This window comes from Elgaria multicarinata, chromosome 5, assembly GCF_023053635.1.
Source record: "Elgaria multicarinata webbii isolate HBS135686 ecotype San Diego chromosome 5, rElgMul1.1.pri, whole genome shotgun sequence".
NCBI classification, from domain to species: Eukaryota; Metazoa; Chordata; class Lepidosauria; order Squamata; family Anguidae; genus Elgaria; species Elgaria multicarinata.
The window spans coordinates 91075790-91093237 of NC_086175.1; the positions used below are offsets into that span (position 1 = coordinate 91075790).

The window sequence follows — 17448 nt, forward strand, 5'->3', positions numbered from 1 at the left end:
AAAATATTTGGAGCTGGTTTCCTTGGAAGAATGTGCTTACTTCGGGCCTAATTGGGGGCCACTCCAGTATTTTTATCAGGATGAACTCTCTATTGATTATCTCTTTCAGGGTTAGCCCAAGTACTTGAAAGAACTCAACTTGTTCATGGCAGCTTGTATTCACCATGCCACAGTGTCACCAAGGGCACTTCAGGAAGACATTGAAGCCACAAGCTAACCTCAACATGTCCTTCTGATATTGCTACTGTTGGTCCACATTTGATTAATGTTGGGTCTCTCTGCTTATTTCATAAGTACCCTTTACTGTAGCCCACTGTGAATGTACTTGCTAGCAGTATAGCTTTGCTCTCAAATATGGAATCTAGTCCTATTAAATAGTACTATTTCCAGGGTCATTGTTTACAAATATTGCTGAGTTCTATCTTAAAGCTGCCCCTATCAAAATTGTGTCATTTATATTCCTGTAGCTACAATTCTCCTGACAAAGGCTGCACTCAGGCATTAATTCAAAAGGTGTATGCATTTCTTGGCATAGGGATTCATGAGAAAATCTACACCTTGTGAATATCTGCCTGTCGTATGGCTGCTTTATACTGAGTCAGACCATTGCTCCATCTAGCCCAGTGTTGGCTGTTCTGACTGGTGACAGATGCTCTACTTGACCTCAGGAAGAGAGGTCTTCTCTAGCATTGCCAAATGAGAACTTTTAAATGAAGATGTCAGAGAATGAACTGGGACCCTCTACATATGAAGCATATGATTTACCGTTGAGACACACACAATTGATTGTCCCTCATCCTTTGAACACATGTGTATTGGTAGAAGTGTCAAGTTACTTCTGATTCCATCCAAGGGCCCCTTGCTGGTACTGTGTCCCTAATCCCACTAGCGCTGTATATTAAAGACACAGAACTCCTATCCGGAACAATAAGAAATAACGAGAACCCCAAAAACCTAGGGGGGAAAGCTAAAACCCACAGTTAGGAATTAACTTTATTAGGACCAACCAAAATGCCACAAAAGATTGAGAAAGGTTATGAATTAGCTAGAACGCTTCATCAGACTAGGTAGTAAAAATCAGCAGGGGATTAGGAAAGCAATCTCATCTCCCTGTGGAACATTTTGTGGTTTTAAATGCAAGTTGTTGGTTTTAACCCAGGAGGAAAATAATTACTCCAATAATAATAATAATAATAATAATAATAATAATAATAATAATAATAATAAATTAATAGCATAAATTTACCCACAAGGCCATGTATTGTATGAAAATCAATGTGAATCTTTCAGATGCTTGTGCTTATTGATGGATATTTGAAACAACTATCATGGAAGACCTTGGCCTTAATATTTTGATAGATTGAATGCTGTGAAAAACAGACGGCATACTAGTCTCTGCCAAGAGTTTACAACATAATAGAGAAGTACTATGCTGCAACTTTTTGTCCTCCCATATGTTCCAACTCTTTGATTATTGAATCTTCAATAAAAAGTTATAATTTGTGACTTTGTTTGCTTCAGTGTAAAGATGCAGCCAGTTTTAGGAGTGTTCTACAATGCCAGCCAATAACAACAAATGTCACTGGAAGAATCCTGGAAGTCTTTGGCTTATGAGTTTGGACCTCCTTGGCAAAATACAGATTCACGCAATTATGATAGTCACATTTGCTTTGCTTAAAAAACACTATATAACACAAATTACAATAAGCTGGACTCCAGGGAATAGTACGATAGAGCTTTTGCCTATATTTTTTTCTTAACAATCGCTGCATCACATGGCAACCCATCTTCAAAATTCACAGGTGTCAAAAGCATCATAAGGGGAAGGGAATGTTGCTATTCAGAGATAATGTTCGCAGAACAGAACATTAATGGCATTGTGATCTGGCATATAAATTCACCTTTTAGAAAGCTGTCTAGAATTAACATCAGAAGCTCAAGTAATGACTAACATATTGCAAGGAGGACTACTTCTCCTTTAGGAAACAAACTAGAGAAATTTTGGCACTTTCTCACTTGATGTTAATAAATAGGGCCCTCCTTATAGGGAAATAATGGGGAATGTATTGTGATTTTTTAAAAGTGTATGAATGGTGCAGAAGTAAACTACACTCTTTTGAACATTTCAAAAAGAAGCAGCCAATAGTATTCAATTTGTTTTGTGGGGATACAACTTCAAATCCCTTGGATTTGGGAAGACATAACTAAAAGTTTCTCATGCCACTACTAAGAACATTCTGCTGTAAAACACAGCAATATTTCTTGTGTTTTTAAATGAATGATGTTCAAACATGTAAGTTCTTTTGTTCATGAAATACATAGAAACTTAGCAAAATTAAAAAAAATTGAAAGGTTTAGGAGGAAAATATGTGCCAAAAGCAAAATCCCACATTACATTACTAGTTTTAATTCCCTGCAGTTTTAATGAGGTTTGGAATTTTTTGTTGTTTTTTAATTAGGTTAAAGGAAGTGAGGAATAAAGACACTTGTTGGAAAGTAAAGTCTAGCCTTTTGGAGGGACAGGGAATTTTATTAGTTTCCTACATAAACTTCAGCAAGGCTTTTTCCAACATCAGGATTTCATTCGCAAAATGACACAAGCATTATTGGCAATGAAGTGTCCTGTGAAGTATAGCAGGGTGGGTAAGCAGCTGAGTTAAGAGCTGAGTAAACAATGTTAGTCTTGTAAACTGAGGACAAAGTGTTTGAATTGGATCAGTCTTATTATAGGAACCCTTTCCCATGTAAAAGCTACCAAAAAGCATTCACTCAAAGTATTCCAGGCAAACCGGTGCCTCCAGATGTTTTGAACTACAACTTTCATAATCCCTGACCATTGTTCATGCTGGCTGGGGCTTAATGAAGTTGTAATCCAAAACATGTGGAAGATACCAGATTGATTACCCCACCCCATAGTGTCTGCATGAGAGCAATGTAGGGCTAGGGTGATACCCCATAGAACCTTGATAAGTTTGAGCGCTTTTCATTTGCTTCCATATGGCTACCTTCATGCTTAAATCCAATCCTGTGCCTTCTAAAGTGTAAGGCAGGAAAGGCCCCACCAGGGATGGCCCAAATTTTGCTTCAACATTGAGGACAGCATGTTAGTTTAGGGGGTGCAGGAGAGGCTTTGCCTTCCAAGATCTCACTGCTGCCCACACCCCAGCATCTGCCACCTGAGGCAGCCGCTAATGGTAGGGCTTGCCCTGGACCCAACAAAGGTGACACAAGCTACAGAACATTTACTGTATCAGTTCCTGATATGTAGTAAAATCAGGAGCTTTGGCTGTGGGGCGGTATATAAATGTAATAAATAAATATCACTTGAAAAAATGGTACAGATCTGAGCTTGGAGAATTTTCCCATTTAGAGGCACAGAAGATAGAGCAGTTCAGTCACCACTTGGTAAATGATTAATTTATGTATATTTTTTAAAAATGAAAATATTTATTTTATTTTTATTTATTACCCTTTTATACCGCCCAATAGCCGAATACCCAGTTTTCAGATTTAAAAAGCTGGGCAAGGTGCTTGAGCGGGTGGTTGCAGGACAACTCCAGGCACTCTTGAATGAAACGGATTATCTAGATCCATTTCAATCGGGTTTCAGGCCTGGTTTTGGAACAGAAACTGCCTTGGTCGCCCTGTGGGATGACCTCTGTCGGGAGAGAGACAGGGGGAGTGCGACCCTGTTGGTTCTCCTGGACCTCTCAGCGGCCTTCGATACCATCGACCATGGTATCCTTCTGGATAGGTTGTCTGAGCTGGGAGTTGGAGGTACTGCATTGCAGTGGTTCCACTCCTACTTGGATGGCTGATTCCAGAAGGTGGTGCTGGGAGATTATTGCTCTGTGCCGTGGCTCCTAAGCCATGGGGTTCCACAGGGCTCTATCATAGCCCCTATGCTGTTTAACATATACATGAAGCCGCTGGGGGAGGTTATCCGGAGATGTGGACTGAGGTATCATCAATATGCGGATGATACCCAACTCTACCTTTCCTTTTCATCAAACCCAGGTGAGGCAGTGACTGTTCTGAACCAGTGCCTGGGCACAGTAATGGACTGGATGAGGGCTAACAAACTGAGACTCAATCCAGACAAGATGGAGGTACTGTTAGCGGGTGGTTCATCTGTCCGGCGAGGTGATGTTTGCCCTGTCCTGGACGGGGTTGCACTCTCCCTAAAGGATCGGGTCCGTAGTTTGGGGGTGCTCTTGGATCCAGAACTGTCACTTGAGGCACAGGTGAACTCAGTGGCAAAGAGCACCTTTTATCAGCTTAGGTTGATATACCAACTACACCCTTATCTGGACAGATAGCCTAGCTACAGTTATCCATGCTCTGATAACCTCTCGCTTGGATTACTGCAATGCGTTATACGTGGGGCTGCCTTTGAAAACGGTCCGGAAGCTTCAGCTGGTACAAAATAGGGCAGCAAGGTTACTAACAGGGACTGGCCGGCGAGATCACATTACGCCAGTCCTTTTCCAGCTTCATTGGCTGCCAGTCCAGGTCCGGGCCCAATTCAAAGTGCTGGTATTGACATTTAAAGCCCTAAACGGTTTGGGGCCAGGTTATCTGAAGGAACGCCTCCTCCCATATGTACCTACCCGGACCTTAAGATCATCTACAGGGGCCCTTCTCCGTGAGCCCCTGCCAAAGGAAGTGAGGCAGGTGGCTACTAGGAGGAGGGCTTTCTCCGCTGTGGCACCCCGGTTGTGGAACGAGCTCCCCAGAGAGGTCCGCCTGGCACCTACACTGTACTGCTTTCGTTGCCAGCTGAAGACCTTTTTATTCACTCAGTATTTTAACACTTAATTTTAACTTAAATTTAAATTTTACTGTTTTAACTCTGTATTTTAATCTTATATCAACTTTGCTGTGTGGTTTTATCCTGGTTGCGCTTTTTATACTGTATTTCGTAATTGTGTTTTTAACCTGTTGGGTGTTTTATTGTGGTTTTAATTTTTGTGAACCGCCCAGAGAGCTTCGGCTATTGGGCAGTATAAAAATGTAATAAATAAATAAATAAATAAATAAAAAAGCTGTCAAGATGGCTAACAAGTATTAATCAACAATTAATACAAAGAAGCAATACAAGCAGAAGAGCTTCTGAAAGCAAATGCATCATATGCTGGCACATCAATAAGAACAAGAGCCCCATCACCCCAGCGATTTATTGCATACTTACCATGCCTGGTATGCGGTTTTGCAGCCCAGTACTCAGATGACATCGTTCCTGTCCTGCGCTCATCTCACCTCTTCCTCTCCATGTTTCGTTTCTTTTTGGAGTGGGAAAAGTCTGGTTTTTTCCGCCAAGTGACTTTAATACACCCTTATGTCTTGGTGTAGTGCTATCTCTTCACCTTTTCCTTTGTTGGGGTGTGTGTACTTTGAATGGAGACTTGCTGACTGAAAGGAGAGGATGAGGCAGTTCTCCTCCCCCAGCACTCAGTGTGGAATGAATGGACTTTTTACTGCTCCAACCCCACCCTCCTAGCCTGAAGCTCCCTCATTTTTAAAGATACACACAAAGTCCACTGATGAAGATTTTAAAGAGAAGGTTCATATGGGAGTACGTTTTCAAATATATTAATAGATTCTGCAGGCCTTTTACAAATACTGAACAAGTTTGTACAACTCCCCAGTGACTCCGGGTGGATGGATGAGGCTAGAGTGCTGCCCTTCAGCTCAGCTCAATGCAATGGAGTTCAGTAATAGCAACTGAAGCAACAGCAACTAACTTGAAGAAAGATATGGATTTCCTCTGTGCTTTCAGTGTATGGCTATGGTGAAATAAACATTATGTTTTATATATCAACAGAAAGGCCATTTAAATTTACCTTTCTGCTCATGCACATAGCAGCATTGTACAACAATCAAAATGGATTACAAAAACTGTCCATATTCAGTGGTGGAGAATGGAGATTGCATTCATTAACGTTGAGGGTAAGCAGGCCATTTTAGATGCCTCCTGCTTTTGGCACAGGCCGCTTCATTTAAAATAATATACTGCTCCAGGCACTCACACACACACGTTCTGCCTTCATGTTCTTCCTTCCACCCACCCACCCTGTAGGGCGTTTCTGGCCTTTAAAACATCACAACAAGCAGTATTCAAATGGAAAGTGAATTTTCCCTGCCAAGAAAGTTGTACTTATTATGGACCTTCGTCTGTTATGGAATTGTGAAAGGCACAGGCGCTCAGATAGGGAGGGTGGACGGACGTTGGCAACCTCTTTTACCACAAAGACTCGTCAGCATCCGGGAACTTGCCCCGTTTGTTGAGCTCAGTAAGAAAAGGGTAACGCGTTGGACTTCTTCCAAGTCGACTTGAAAGGAAGAGAGTCTGTGTGGTGAAAACTGTCCCTCCGCCGTGGGAAAAGAGGCGCCTGAAAATAATTCTGTGAAGAAGGAGAAATGGCCCTGCTCTTTTTCCAGTTCTACTAACAGGAATTATCCAAACGAACGGATTCACTCTGGAATTCTAACGCTCAGCCAGAACGCTGTATTCTGTATATAAAGGAAAGGGGGAATTTGCCCTCAGCCAATGCGGAGTGGTCTCTCCCTTTCCCGCGGAGATAAGAGCTTCTTTCTCCCATAGCCCCCCGCCTGAGGAAAATAAACTCCCCCATCGAGGCAGGTGGATGATTCCGTCACCTTATTTGACCGTATTGAATGGTATTGCCACGACCGTGGACGGAACCATTCTTCAAAACGGAAGGGGTGTGTGTATATGTCAAGCCGTGCAAACTATTAAGTAGAGTACTCGCGCAGTTGCAATAGGGGCGGGATAAAAGTGAAGAAGTGAGCTGAGGAAGAGCGAGTTGAGAGCGGCTCGTTGGTCTAGGGGTATGATTCTCGCTTCGGGTGCGAGAGGTCCCGGGTTCAAATCCCGGACGAGCCCGTAGTTAGAAGGAGTGATATATTTCATTCCTATTTTGGGGGACCTCAGCAGTTTATTAATTTTACAGCTGTTTCATTAGATCCTTGAAGAGGGTGAAGCAGAGGGAAGGGGCCAAGACGTGCAAATACCTTAGTGCATAACCAAAATAACAGAACGCAAAGACAATTGCATAACCAAAAGAGAGAAGGTTAACCTGAAAGATAGCAGAAATATATATTCAATAAAGGTTATTTTGAAACATTTCCTCAGATGCAGGGCTGAGAAGGAGGGTATAAAAACACATACGTAGAGCACGCAAGGAAAAAGGAAGGTCGGATCATTAGGAATTGCGCATTTTTATTTTATTTTGATGTTTGTTGATGCATTAATGGTCACGCAGACCTATTGCGTTTATTTTATTTTATTCTGCTCAGGCTTCCTTCAGGAGTGCTTCTATTATCATTGTCCCGAATTATTAATATTATTTCTAATAATACAGGAAATAAAGAGCAGAATGAAGGGAAGAAAGAAATTAGCTATCGCTTTTCTAATTCCCCTTTAAAGTTATGCAATGAACAACAAGGAAAGCAAAAGGATCGTGTTTTCAAAATTTACGTGCGCGTAAATTACATAATTTTCATACTAAGAAACCCTGTTTATAAACGCTTATAAAAAATCATGGACGGGGAGGGGGGCAGACATCCGGAAACTATATATTTTTTATTTTTTTATTTTTGGTATCGTGCTCCTAGGTCTTGTTTAAAAATAAAAATAAAAAATGGGCTCGTCCGGGATTTGAACCCGGGACCTCTCGCACCCTAAGCGAGAATCATACCCCTAGACCAACGAGCCACGCTTCTGCAAGGTTCCACGGTCTTTTACAAGAAGCTAACACAGCTTTCTTGTTTCCTAGAGACTGCTGGGTATTTTTTTCCTCCTTTTTAAACTGCAATGATCTCGATTCCAAAATATTGACGCCATTAGATTAAATAATATCTAAATTATTATTATTATTATTATTTATATATATAAACAACACACCTGCTTTGTTGAAACCTTTACATTTTAACAAGAACCCCTTGTTTGTTGAGATACCTACCTGGGCTTTGTAAGGATAAAGTCAGCGAAGTAAGCAATCCCTTTTAAATGTGATTTACTTATGACAGGATGTTATTTGCATAACAAAAAATTACACCCAAATTGGTCTCTGTACTACATTCGGTTTGTTATCAGTTTGTATATTTTGTTGCTATAGCCCTTGGCTCACGAAAAACAATAAAATACGAAGTGTGAGATCAGTAAGGTAATCCACAAGCGGGGAGTTTTACTGGCTGCCATGTATTTCTTCATCAGCCAGCTAGGATTTGGGTGCAGAAAGAACAGTGGCTGTATTCCCATAAAAATAAATAAATAAATCCCCGTCCTCTTGAATTTAGTATTTCCGAAATTGTTCAGTGGGCTATAACGTGAAAGGTATTTATTTATTTCCCCATTTTCATGCAGCGCATGTTGGATGGGGCTATGTTAAGTCATACGAAAGGAAAGATGGAGGAGAGTATTTTTTAGGGCAGCCCAAATCCAAGGACGTTTTGTTGCCCATGGCAGAGCCAGGGGAGGTTGGTGGCTCTGATTTCGGTGGGGCTGTGAATCTATTCTGGGTTTCAGCCAAAACCAGCCAGAACTCTAAAGGAGTTATCCAAGGTGCCGGACCTATTTCAGCGCCTTGCATAGCTAGTTCTGGCTGAAACCCAGAATGGATATACAGCCCCGCCACAATCTGAGCCACCAGCCTTCACTGGGCAGACCATTTCAAAAGGTGGAGCCCCCTGGTGGTAAGTATACATATCTTTCTTATTATTAATTAATTAATTAATTAATTAATTACATTTAGATGCCACCTTTGCTCCAAGGAGATCAAAGCGATATGCATGATTCTCTGCTCCCTTCCACTTGTATCCTCAGACAACTCTGTTAGGTAGGCTGGAGTAGGCTGAGAGAGTGCGACTTCATGGCTGAGTGGAGATTTGAATATAATAAAGGCTGCAATCTTATACCCGCTTCACTCAATGGGACTTCGTTCTGAGTAAACGTATTTATTTATTAATTATTTTATTACATTTATATACCGTTCCATAGCCGAAGCACTCTCGGTGGTTTACAAAAGTTAAAAACAATGAAAATTAAAAACAGATATACAAAAATTTAAAACCATCAAAAGCATAAAAACAATATTTATTTAAAAACAATATTTATTTAAAACAATTATTCTGGGGTCAATTAAAAATTCAGCATATGTTGTTAGCTGCCTGAGAGAAAAGTCTTAACCTGGCCCCGAAAATATAACGTTGGAGCCAGGAGAGCCTCCCCGGGGAGATCATTCCATAATTGGGGGGCTGCCACTGAGAAGGCCCTCTCCCTTGTTGCCATCCTCCTAGCTTCCCTCGGAGTGAGCACTCTGAGGAGGACCTTAGATGTTGAGCATAGTGTACGGGTAGGTTCTTGTCGGCAGAGGCGTTCCATCAGCTATTGTGGTCCCAAGTCGTGTAAGGCTTTATAGGTTAAAAAACCAGCACCTTAATTGGGCTCGGAAACGTATAGGCAGCCAAGGTATAGGATTTGCTCTATAAATAACTGAGAATTTGCCACCCTTTATGGTTATCTCAAAATCCGGCTCGGCTGCTTCTTGCCTAAAACCATAAGCTACGACAGCAATGCTGCCTGGGGTAAGGTGAGTAAGAGCAGGTAGTCATCGCAAAGGTCAACCGCAAAACCCAAAAGACGATTCTTAGCTTGATCCTTGTATTCAGAAGTCCCACTGAGGCTGCAGTCTGACTCACGGTAGAAACAAGCCTTACTGAACTCGTGGATCTTCTTTCCCTGTAAACATGCATGCATAGGATCGGGCCGTACGTCCAACTGAAAATACCTCTGAGGAGATGTACCGGCAAAGGACTGCAGCCCTATTAAGCCTGCCTGACCCACCGGGGCTGTCCGTTCAACAAAATCCCCATTTACCCTCTCGGGAAGGAACCCCGGTCGCCGGGAATGAGCGAGGACAATCGACACCCTTTCTCGTAGCGCTCACCCCGTCATTTGTTCAAAGGGAGGGCGGGGTTGATTCCCCGTGCCGTGACAGGCCGCGCTGCTTGGGTGATTGAGAGCAACACACACCCACCCTCGTGCAGGAGCTGCTTGAGAAGTACATGCAGCCTGATCCTATCTATGCATGCTGGCTGGGAATTATGGGAGTTGTAGTCCAACACTCTTGGAGGACACCAGGTTGGAGAAAGCTGCTATGCATGGTTACTCGGTAGAAATCCCCACTGCGTTCCTTTAGTCCCAGGTAAAGAGTTCATAGGTTTGCAACTTTTTCAAAGTAGTTTTTAAAATGCTGTTTCTCATGCTGCTGTTGTGCCTGGAGAAAATCTTTTTAATCTTGGGTTTGTTTTTTAAAATTATGATTTGTTAACGTTTTGTTTTTAAGCCGTTGGCAACTTGATCCTGTTTCTGCTTCGCTGCTGCTCACTTCCACCCCACCCCCAACAATGGATAGAAGGTGGGCGGGGACGTAATAACGGGAAAGTGGGCGGAGGCAGAAAGATGGCTGCGGGGCTAACGGCAGCAGGCGGTGGTCCGGGCAGCCCATTATGGCTGCTAGTGGCTTTTGCTTTGTGTGAGGGGCTGCTGTGATTTTCCCATTCATGCTGGGGCGCGTGGAAAGTACAAGAGGGCCGAGCAAGCGTGATTAATGTTCTTGCCTAGCCACGCCTCCTATACCTGAGAACATGAGCTTGGGAGAGAATGGTGGGGTCAAGGTGGATCACTGGATTGGAAGATGCCCGACGGAGTAGGGCAACCTTCCCCAACCCAATGCCCTCCAGATGTTTTGGACTATAACTCTCATCACCCTTGATAGTTGGCTGTGCTTGATGAGAGTTGTAATTAAATCATCTGGAGGGCAAGCCTGGAATAAGACTTTGGTAAAAAGAGATTATGGGGATCGGGGTCTTAACAGACCCATGGCAATGGGACATACTAAAACAAAAGACAGTACTTGCCCATAGGGAAACCTTATTTATTTATTAATAGAATACATACTTGCCCATAGGGTAACATAGGATAGTACCGTATTTCTTTTATTGTAAGACGCCATCGATTGTAAGACGCACACTAATTTCAGTACCACCAACAACAACAAAAACCCTAAGACACACCCGTGATTCTAAGACGCACCCCATTTTTAGAGATGTTTATATGGGGGGGGGAGTGTGTCTTAGAATTGAAGAAATAGGGTACTTTCCCATAGGGAACCATAGGACTTTACTTGCTCATGGGGAACCATAGGACAGCACTTGCCCATAGGGTTGTACAATGAAAGACAGGACAGTCACGAAAGCACAAGAATCCTAAACCAAATCCATCAATTTTTCTGAAATTTCTTCTCCTTTGAATTTCTTTTCGAAAGCAATTTCCTTTCTACCAAATTGAATGAGAATGGGAGAAATTTTCAGCATGACATTGGCTGGGGTCCAATTGTGTGATGCTTTGAATACACTAAACACAATAGCATCCAATCCCAATAAGAGTACCAAGTGTATTTCAAACTATGGTTTATAACTGTGCAACACAGGAATGATAGAGCTCACTATAGGGAGGTGCTGTCATGTTTTTCAATGGGTGAGTATATTTTCCCTATGGGCAAATATGGTTCCCGAAGGGGAGGTATATTTTTCCTATGTGCAAATATTATCCTATGTTTCCCTATGGACAAACACTGACCTATGCTTTCCCTATGGGCATGTGCTGTCCTATGTTTCCCTATGGGCAAGTACTGACCTAGCAGCTTACAGGAATCAACAGTCAAACAGTCCCTGCCCTCACGCATATAATCTAAGAAAGACAGGAGGCACAGGGCAAGGGGTCGGAAAGGAGGGTGGGGAAGTATGAGGATGATGCATGTGTGGTGATTCAGGAGGAGGAAAACGGGTGATGATTCAGCTGCCTACAAGGATGGGAACATACCTCATCTTTGCTGGCCTGTTCCTCTTTTCTTTCTTCTCTTCTGCAATGTCTCTTCCCCTTTTGAGTTCAATGTTCAAGCCCATCTGTGGCCGTTGAGGGAGGAAGGGACTTCCACTGGGAGCTAGATGGGTGACACCTCATCAAGCTGTGTCTCCACAGGGCAAGATGTTTCCGCAGAATCCCTTCTTGTGGCAGTTGAGGAAGGGAGAAGTGCACCTTTAAAAACAGACTGGTCTATGCATGACTTTGTCTAACTCTCTATATTTTTATAGTAATGTAATTTTATTGCTTGTCCAGGGACCCAGATGGCATCTTGTTCTTCAGCAGTTGACACTTTGGCTGTGGTAGTGTCCACCCCAGCAGAACTCTTTGTAAAGCCTGGGACAGATGTGAAACTCAGCTGCACATTTACATCATCAGAGGATGTCAGCAGTGGCACAACTGTTACTTGGAGCTTCCAACCGGAGGGATCAGCTGTTCTTCCCACTACGGTAACAGCTAATGACCTGATTTACACCATCACTACATCTACCATCAATAAGCCACGGTGAGCTGTGATGCAATCCAGTGGCTATTTTGAGCAGTCAAACCATGGCAGGTAATCGACATGGCTTATTATGTCATCTGAACCCAGCAAGGGTGGGTTTTGGTGTGGTTAACAAACTATCCACAATGCTAAAACATTGTGGGTGGTTTGTTAACCATGCCAATAATGCTCCTTGCTGGAAACAGATGCTGCAATAAGCCATGATGTCTGTATGCCCTGGCTTTCTTATTGAAAATGACTGTCATCACATACCACAATTCACTGTGCTTAAAAATGCCACGGTGAGCTGCGGTGGTCATGCAAACTCGGTCTGAGGTAAGGCCCAATTTGTGTAAGAATTTGTGGAAAACATGGATGATAGATTTTGACAGTACTTCTTACTTTTGTTGTTTGTAAGGATGTCTTATGATAACTGCTGCCTGTCTTGGAAGGACAGCACTTGATATTGGCCATATTTTGCCTGTTCTCAAAAATAGTAAAAAACCAAAAAAACCACCCAACTTTGAGCTGTTGCTTTCACAATTATCTTCATCTATCCTTCCCTTTTATATCTTATTATCACTTCTTTGTGTCTCTTTGTAGCCTCTTAATGCATGCATAGGACTGTACACCAAATCTCCACATTTTCCCACCACTTACACTGCTTTTCTTCTTTTCCCTCTTGTCAATGATACTATTTCTCTCCATGCCCCTGCAAAAGTTTGTAGCTTGGGCTAATTCCCAGCTCTCTCCTTTCTCTCTCTCTCTTAGTTTATTAATTTATAGGAATATATAGGATTTTTTGGTCTCAGTTCTTTTTTCAGTAGATCACTCATCGTCGTCGTCATCATCATCATCATCATGTTATATGGCCTCTTTGCTCTCTTAGGTCCCAGAAATCATGACATGTCTGTATGTTCTGACCTCAAGTTTTTTTCAAGTGAAACCATATCTCTTCTGGAATTTACTGATTGAAGCCCTAGGCTGAAATACTGGGCATACATACTAGTTGAGAGTAAACTCCATCAAACTCTATGTGACATACATCAGAATAAACATGCATAGGATTGAGCAGTAAGTCAGGGAGAGCCTTCCTAAAAAGAAACAAAAATAAAGGATACTTCCAGGTGAAGGAGTCATATAACTAACAATCAGAAAGCATTGTGCAGCTCTTCTGTTCTTTCTTCCTTAATGGTATTTTTCACAGTAAGAAAAAAAGATGGAAGAAGTGGTAGGCAACACTTGAGAGTATCAAGTGGAAGACAATGTTGATTAGAACCCCTGTTAAATTCTGTGAATGAGGCAGGTTGATGGTGCAATAAAAGCCTCATCTGGAAGCACCTAAAGACTGGTAGTTTAGCAGGCTGCATCTGAGAGTGACAGGGGGTTGGACTCGATGGCCTTATAGGCATCTTCCAACTCTACTATTCTATGATTTTCTCTGAATCCATTGAACATCCTGCATAGAACCCAAGTTCTATGTGGTCAGTCTCCATGTTGGAAGCATCTAGATAATGTTATAAAGCATTGAGAAAATCAGTGTGGTATAGAGGTTAGAGTTTTTGGGACTCAGGAGATCTGGGTTCTAGTCACCTCTCAGCCATGAAGCTCACTGGATGACTTTGGGCCAATCAATGACTCTCAGCCTAACCTACCTCACAAGGTAAGGATAAAATGGAGAGGATAAGAACTTTAAAGAACTTTAAAGAAGAACTTTAAACTTTAAATTTAAAGAAGAACTTTAAATTTAAAGTCACTTTAAATTCCTTGCAATTGTAAATAAAGTGGATGATGATGATGATGATGATGATGATGAATCAAGTTACAGCAACCAAGAACTACCAAAAATACATCATAAACGATAACAGTGTAACAACAGATTTATGTAGGAAATGTCATCAATTCCAAGAAACAATAGAGCATGTAACAGGAGGTTGTAAAATGCTGGCAGGAATGGACTATATGGACAGATACAATTCAGCTGCAAAAATAATTCAAGAACAACTGGCCATCAAATTCAACCTCATCAAATAACCTGCACCATACTATACATACTCACCCGAAACAAACTTGGATAATAAAGATCATAAAATATACTGGGACAGAACAATTCATACAAGATAATACCTTGCAACCAACCAGACATAATGTTATAGACAAAAAGAAAAAACACGCATACCTCATTGACAAAGCAATACCTAATGACAAAAATGTTGTAGAAAGGGAAGAGGAAAAGAGAAAAATATACACCACTGGCCATGGAAGTTAAAGAACTATGGCAACAAGAAAAGGTCACAATTATTCCATTAGTCACATCAGTCTCCAGCATCACATCAAAAAAACTATACAGAAAACCTTCAGAAACTAGTCCTACCAAAATACATCCACACCAACATCAAGAAAGCAGTCATACTTAAAACATGGTCAATTGTAAGGAAATTCCTGAATCTGTAAAAGGAAGCATGACTTCGCAAAGCCCGTCATGTCCATCTAGAAAAAACACCACAAGCAGGAAATAATAATAATAATAATAATAATAATAATAATAATAGCAGAAGAGGGAAACCTCTGATTTGTGAGCATAATCCTGCCTATCTTATCTGGTCCACAAAACCTTTGCTGGTGGACATGCCCCTCTTTTAAAATCCCATCCTCTTTTACCTTTAATTTTCATCCCCCCATTCCTGACTTTCATCATCATCATCATCATCATCATCATAATTTATTTATTTATTAACTGCCTCTCCCTCTGGATTGAGGCGGGGTACAACACAAATACAAAACACCATAAAATATATGTAATTGATTAAAAACATATAAAAACAATACATTATTAAAAGGCAGCACATTATTAATAATTCATCATGTTTGGGGGCTGCTAGAACACTTTCCCACTGCTGGGCCCTAAAAAAGGCTCCCCTGCTCAGCAGGGAACTGCTATTATCTCCACCAGCAGCTGATCAGAGATAAGAGCTTTTCTTTGTAGTGGGGAGGAGCTGTGGCCTTAGGAGGAAGCTGCAGAGTGATTCAGTCCTGCTTGCTTCTGAGTAGACATGCTTAGTTCTGAGTAGATATGCAGAGGCTTGTGGTCCCATCCTCCCTGCCTTTGGCCAAATCCACTTTGCCTTTAGTCCCACCCACAGTTGAAATGCAGCCCCAGGACCTTTCCCAAATTGAAATTTGGCCCTTGGCCTGAAAAAGGCTCCCCACTCTTGTTACAAAGCAAGAAGAAAAATTCAGTACTTATGCAAGGTTAATGTGTCTGGTTTTGTGATTACAGTTTTTCCATTATTCTGATGGGAAGGAATATCCAGGGAAGGATACAGAATTTAATGGCCGATGCAGCTGGGCTGGAAACTTAGCTATGAAAGATGCATCGATCAAGATAGTAAACATGCAACTTGAAGACACTGGAACTTATGTTTGTGATGTTAAGAACCCTCCTGACATAGTTACTGAGCCAGGAAATATCAAAGTCACAATTTTGGAGGGAGAAATACCAACAGGAACAACAGGAACAACAACAGGAACAACAGGAACTACTGGAACCACAGCCACAGCTGCTACCTCTGGAAACATTTCATTTAATGGGCCATCATTTTGGCCACTTGCACTTCTGCTGCATTTTAGCATCTGTTCCAAGGTCTTTGTTCTGAAAACTAACACCTCTTAAGGTAATTATAGTGTTCTCTGCTGTCTTCTTTACTTAGACATTTAGCAATGGAGTTGGAAAGGACTTGGGATGGGTTGCAATATAAGACATAATGTATCACTGCATTTAAATACCAAGTTAACTGAAACATATTAAACACATACCCACATGGAAATCTTTAGCCTAGGGATGTACGGATGTTGTTACATCTATTCTGTCTGTTTCGTGGATTGTCAGATTGTCTTTTGTTATGTCATCCACTTGTTGACAGAATCAGTTTTTTGAACCAGAATTTAAATATGCATTAGATAAAGAGCATTATCACATTTGTGAAAGTGTTCATCAGCACTAATGCATATTACTCGGAAAAGCTCGTTCGCTGCATTTCTATGAATCCGCAGGTCAGATTCATAGAAATCTTAATTCATTTGAGTCCATTGCAGATTTCTCTGACATCCCTACTTAAGCCTGTTTACTAAAAGAACCTCTAAGAACATAAGAGCTGTACTCTTATATTCAGGCCAAGGGTCCATCTAGTGCAGCACTCTGTTCACACAGGGGGCAAACATCTGTTGACCAGGAACCCACAAGCAGGACATAGTGCAACAGCACCCTCATACTCAACATCCTCCAAACCTCTAAGATTACAATGCTACATTGGCTATTTTCGGATGACACTTTAGTCAACAGAGGAGGAAATAGTCAATTCACAGTGCGTTATTGTGCGGGTACTCCCCACATGTCATGTTGCCCCGCCCCTATCGAGCGGCTGCAGCTCCCATTGAGTATACTAATAGTATTGGGTGACAATCCGCCCACCCCTTTCACCACCCTTCCTCCTCCCTCAAGCCTCCCAGTGCTATCCCAGCAGCCACTGTGGCTGGGGTAGAGCCAGGAGGAGCGACTGAAGGGCCTCCAGCATCAGCAAACAGGAGATGACTGGGCATAAGGGTGCCCATACGCTGCCGCCTAGCATGGAGGGCCTCCTCCTCTTCATTATCTTCACCGTCGCCAAGGTGACGGCTTCAACGGCAGCCATGACAGCTTATCTTCTGCCCATTTTCAACACTCTTCGGTGGCCCGGGGGGGGGGGGAGGAGAATGACCTGGAGAGGAGCGGTGGGCATGACGGCCTAAGGGCAGGCCCCTAGCAAAGAGGAGGTAGAGGCAGGGCCGGGGTGGAAGTAGCCACATACACAGCATGGGAGCACGACTCCGTGGGCAGATTGTTATGTCTACTCCGCAGCTGCACAACGGGAGGGGGAGAAGCATGCCACTGGGGGGATGGGAGGGGGGATGCTGGGTCACTCTGTTGGGGCTGCTGGAGGAATCAGGGGGACTGAAAGGCAGCATCGCCACACAA

General features: G+C 42.3%; 1 protein-coding gene and 2 non-coding genes across 3 annotated transcripts; 2 read left to right on the forward strand and 1 right to left on the reverse strand.

Annotated features, from left to right (window-relative positions):
- The first annotated feature begins 6835 nt into the window (after positions 1 to 6835).
- TRNAP-CGG (transfer RNA proline (anticodon CGG)) lies at positions 6836 to 6907 on the forward strand. Its single transcript has one exon. It is a non-coding gene; the product is annotated as a tRNA-Pro (tRNA).
- Positions 6908 to 7666: 759 nt separating this feature from the next.
- Positions 7667 to 7738, reverse strand: TRNAP-AGG (transfer RNA proline (anticodon AGG)). Its single transcript has one exon. It is a non-coding gene; the product is annotated as a tRNA-Pro (tRNA).
- Positions 7739 to 10171: 2433 nt separating this feature from the next.
- Positions 10172 to 16197, forward strand: LOC134399535 (myelin protein zero-like protein 1). Its single transcript, XM_063127608.1, has 3 exons — positions 10172 to 10229; positions 12206 to 12399; positions 15715 to 16197. Exons 2-3 carry the CDS (start codon positions 12214 to 12216, stop codon positions 16105 to 16107), a joined length of 579 nt encoding a protein of 192 aa, XP_062983678.1. The 5' UTR covers positions 10172 to 10229; positions 12206 to 12213; the 3' UTR covers positions 16108 to 16197.
- Positions 16198 to 17448: the final 1251 nt, after the last annotated feature.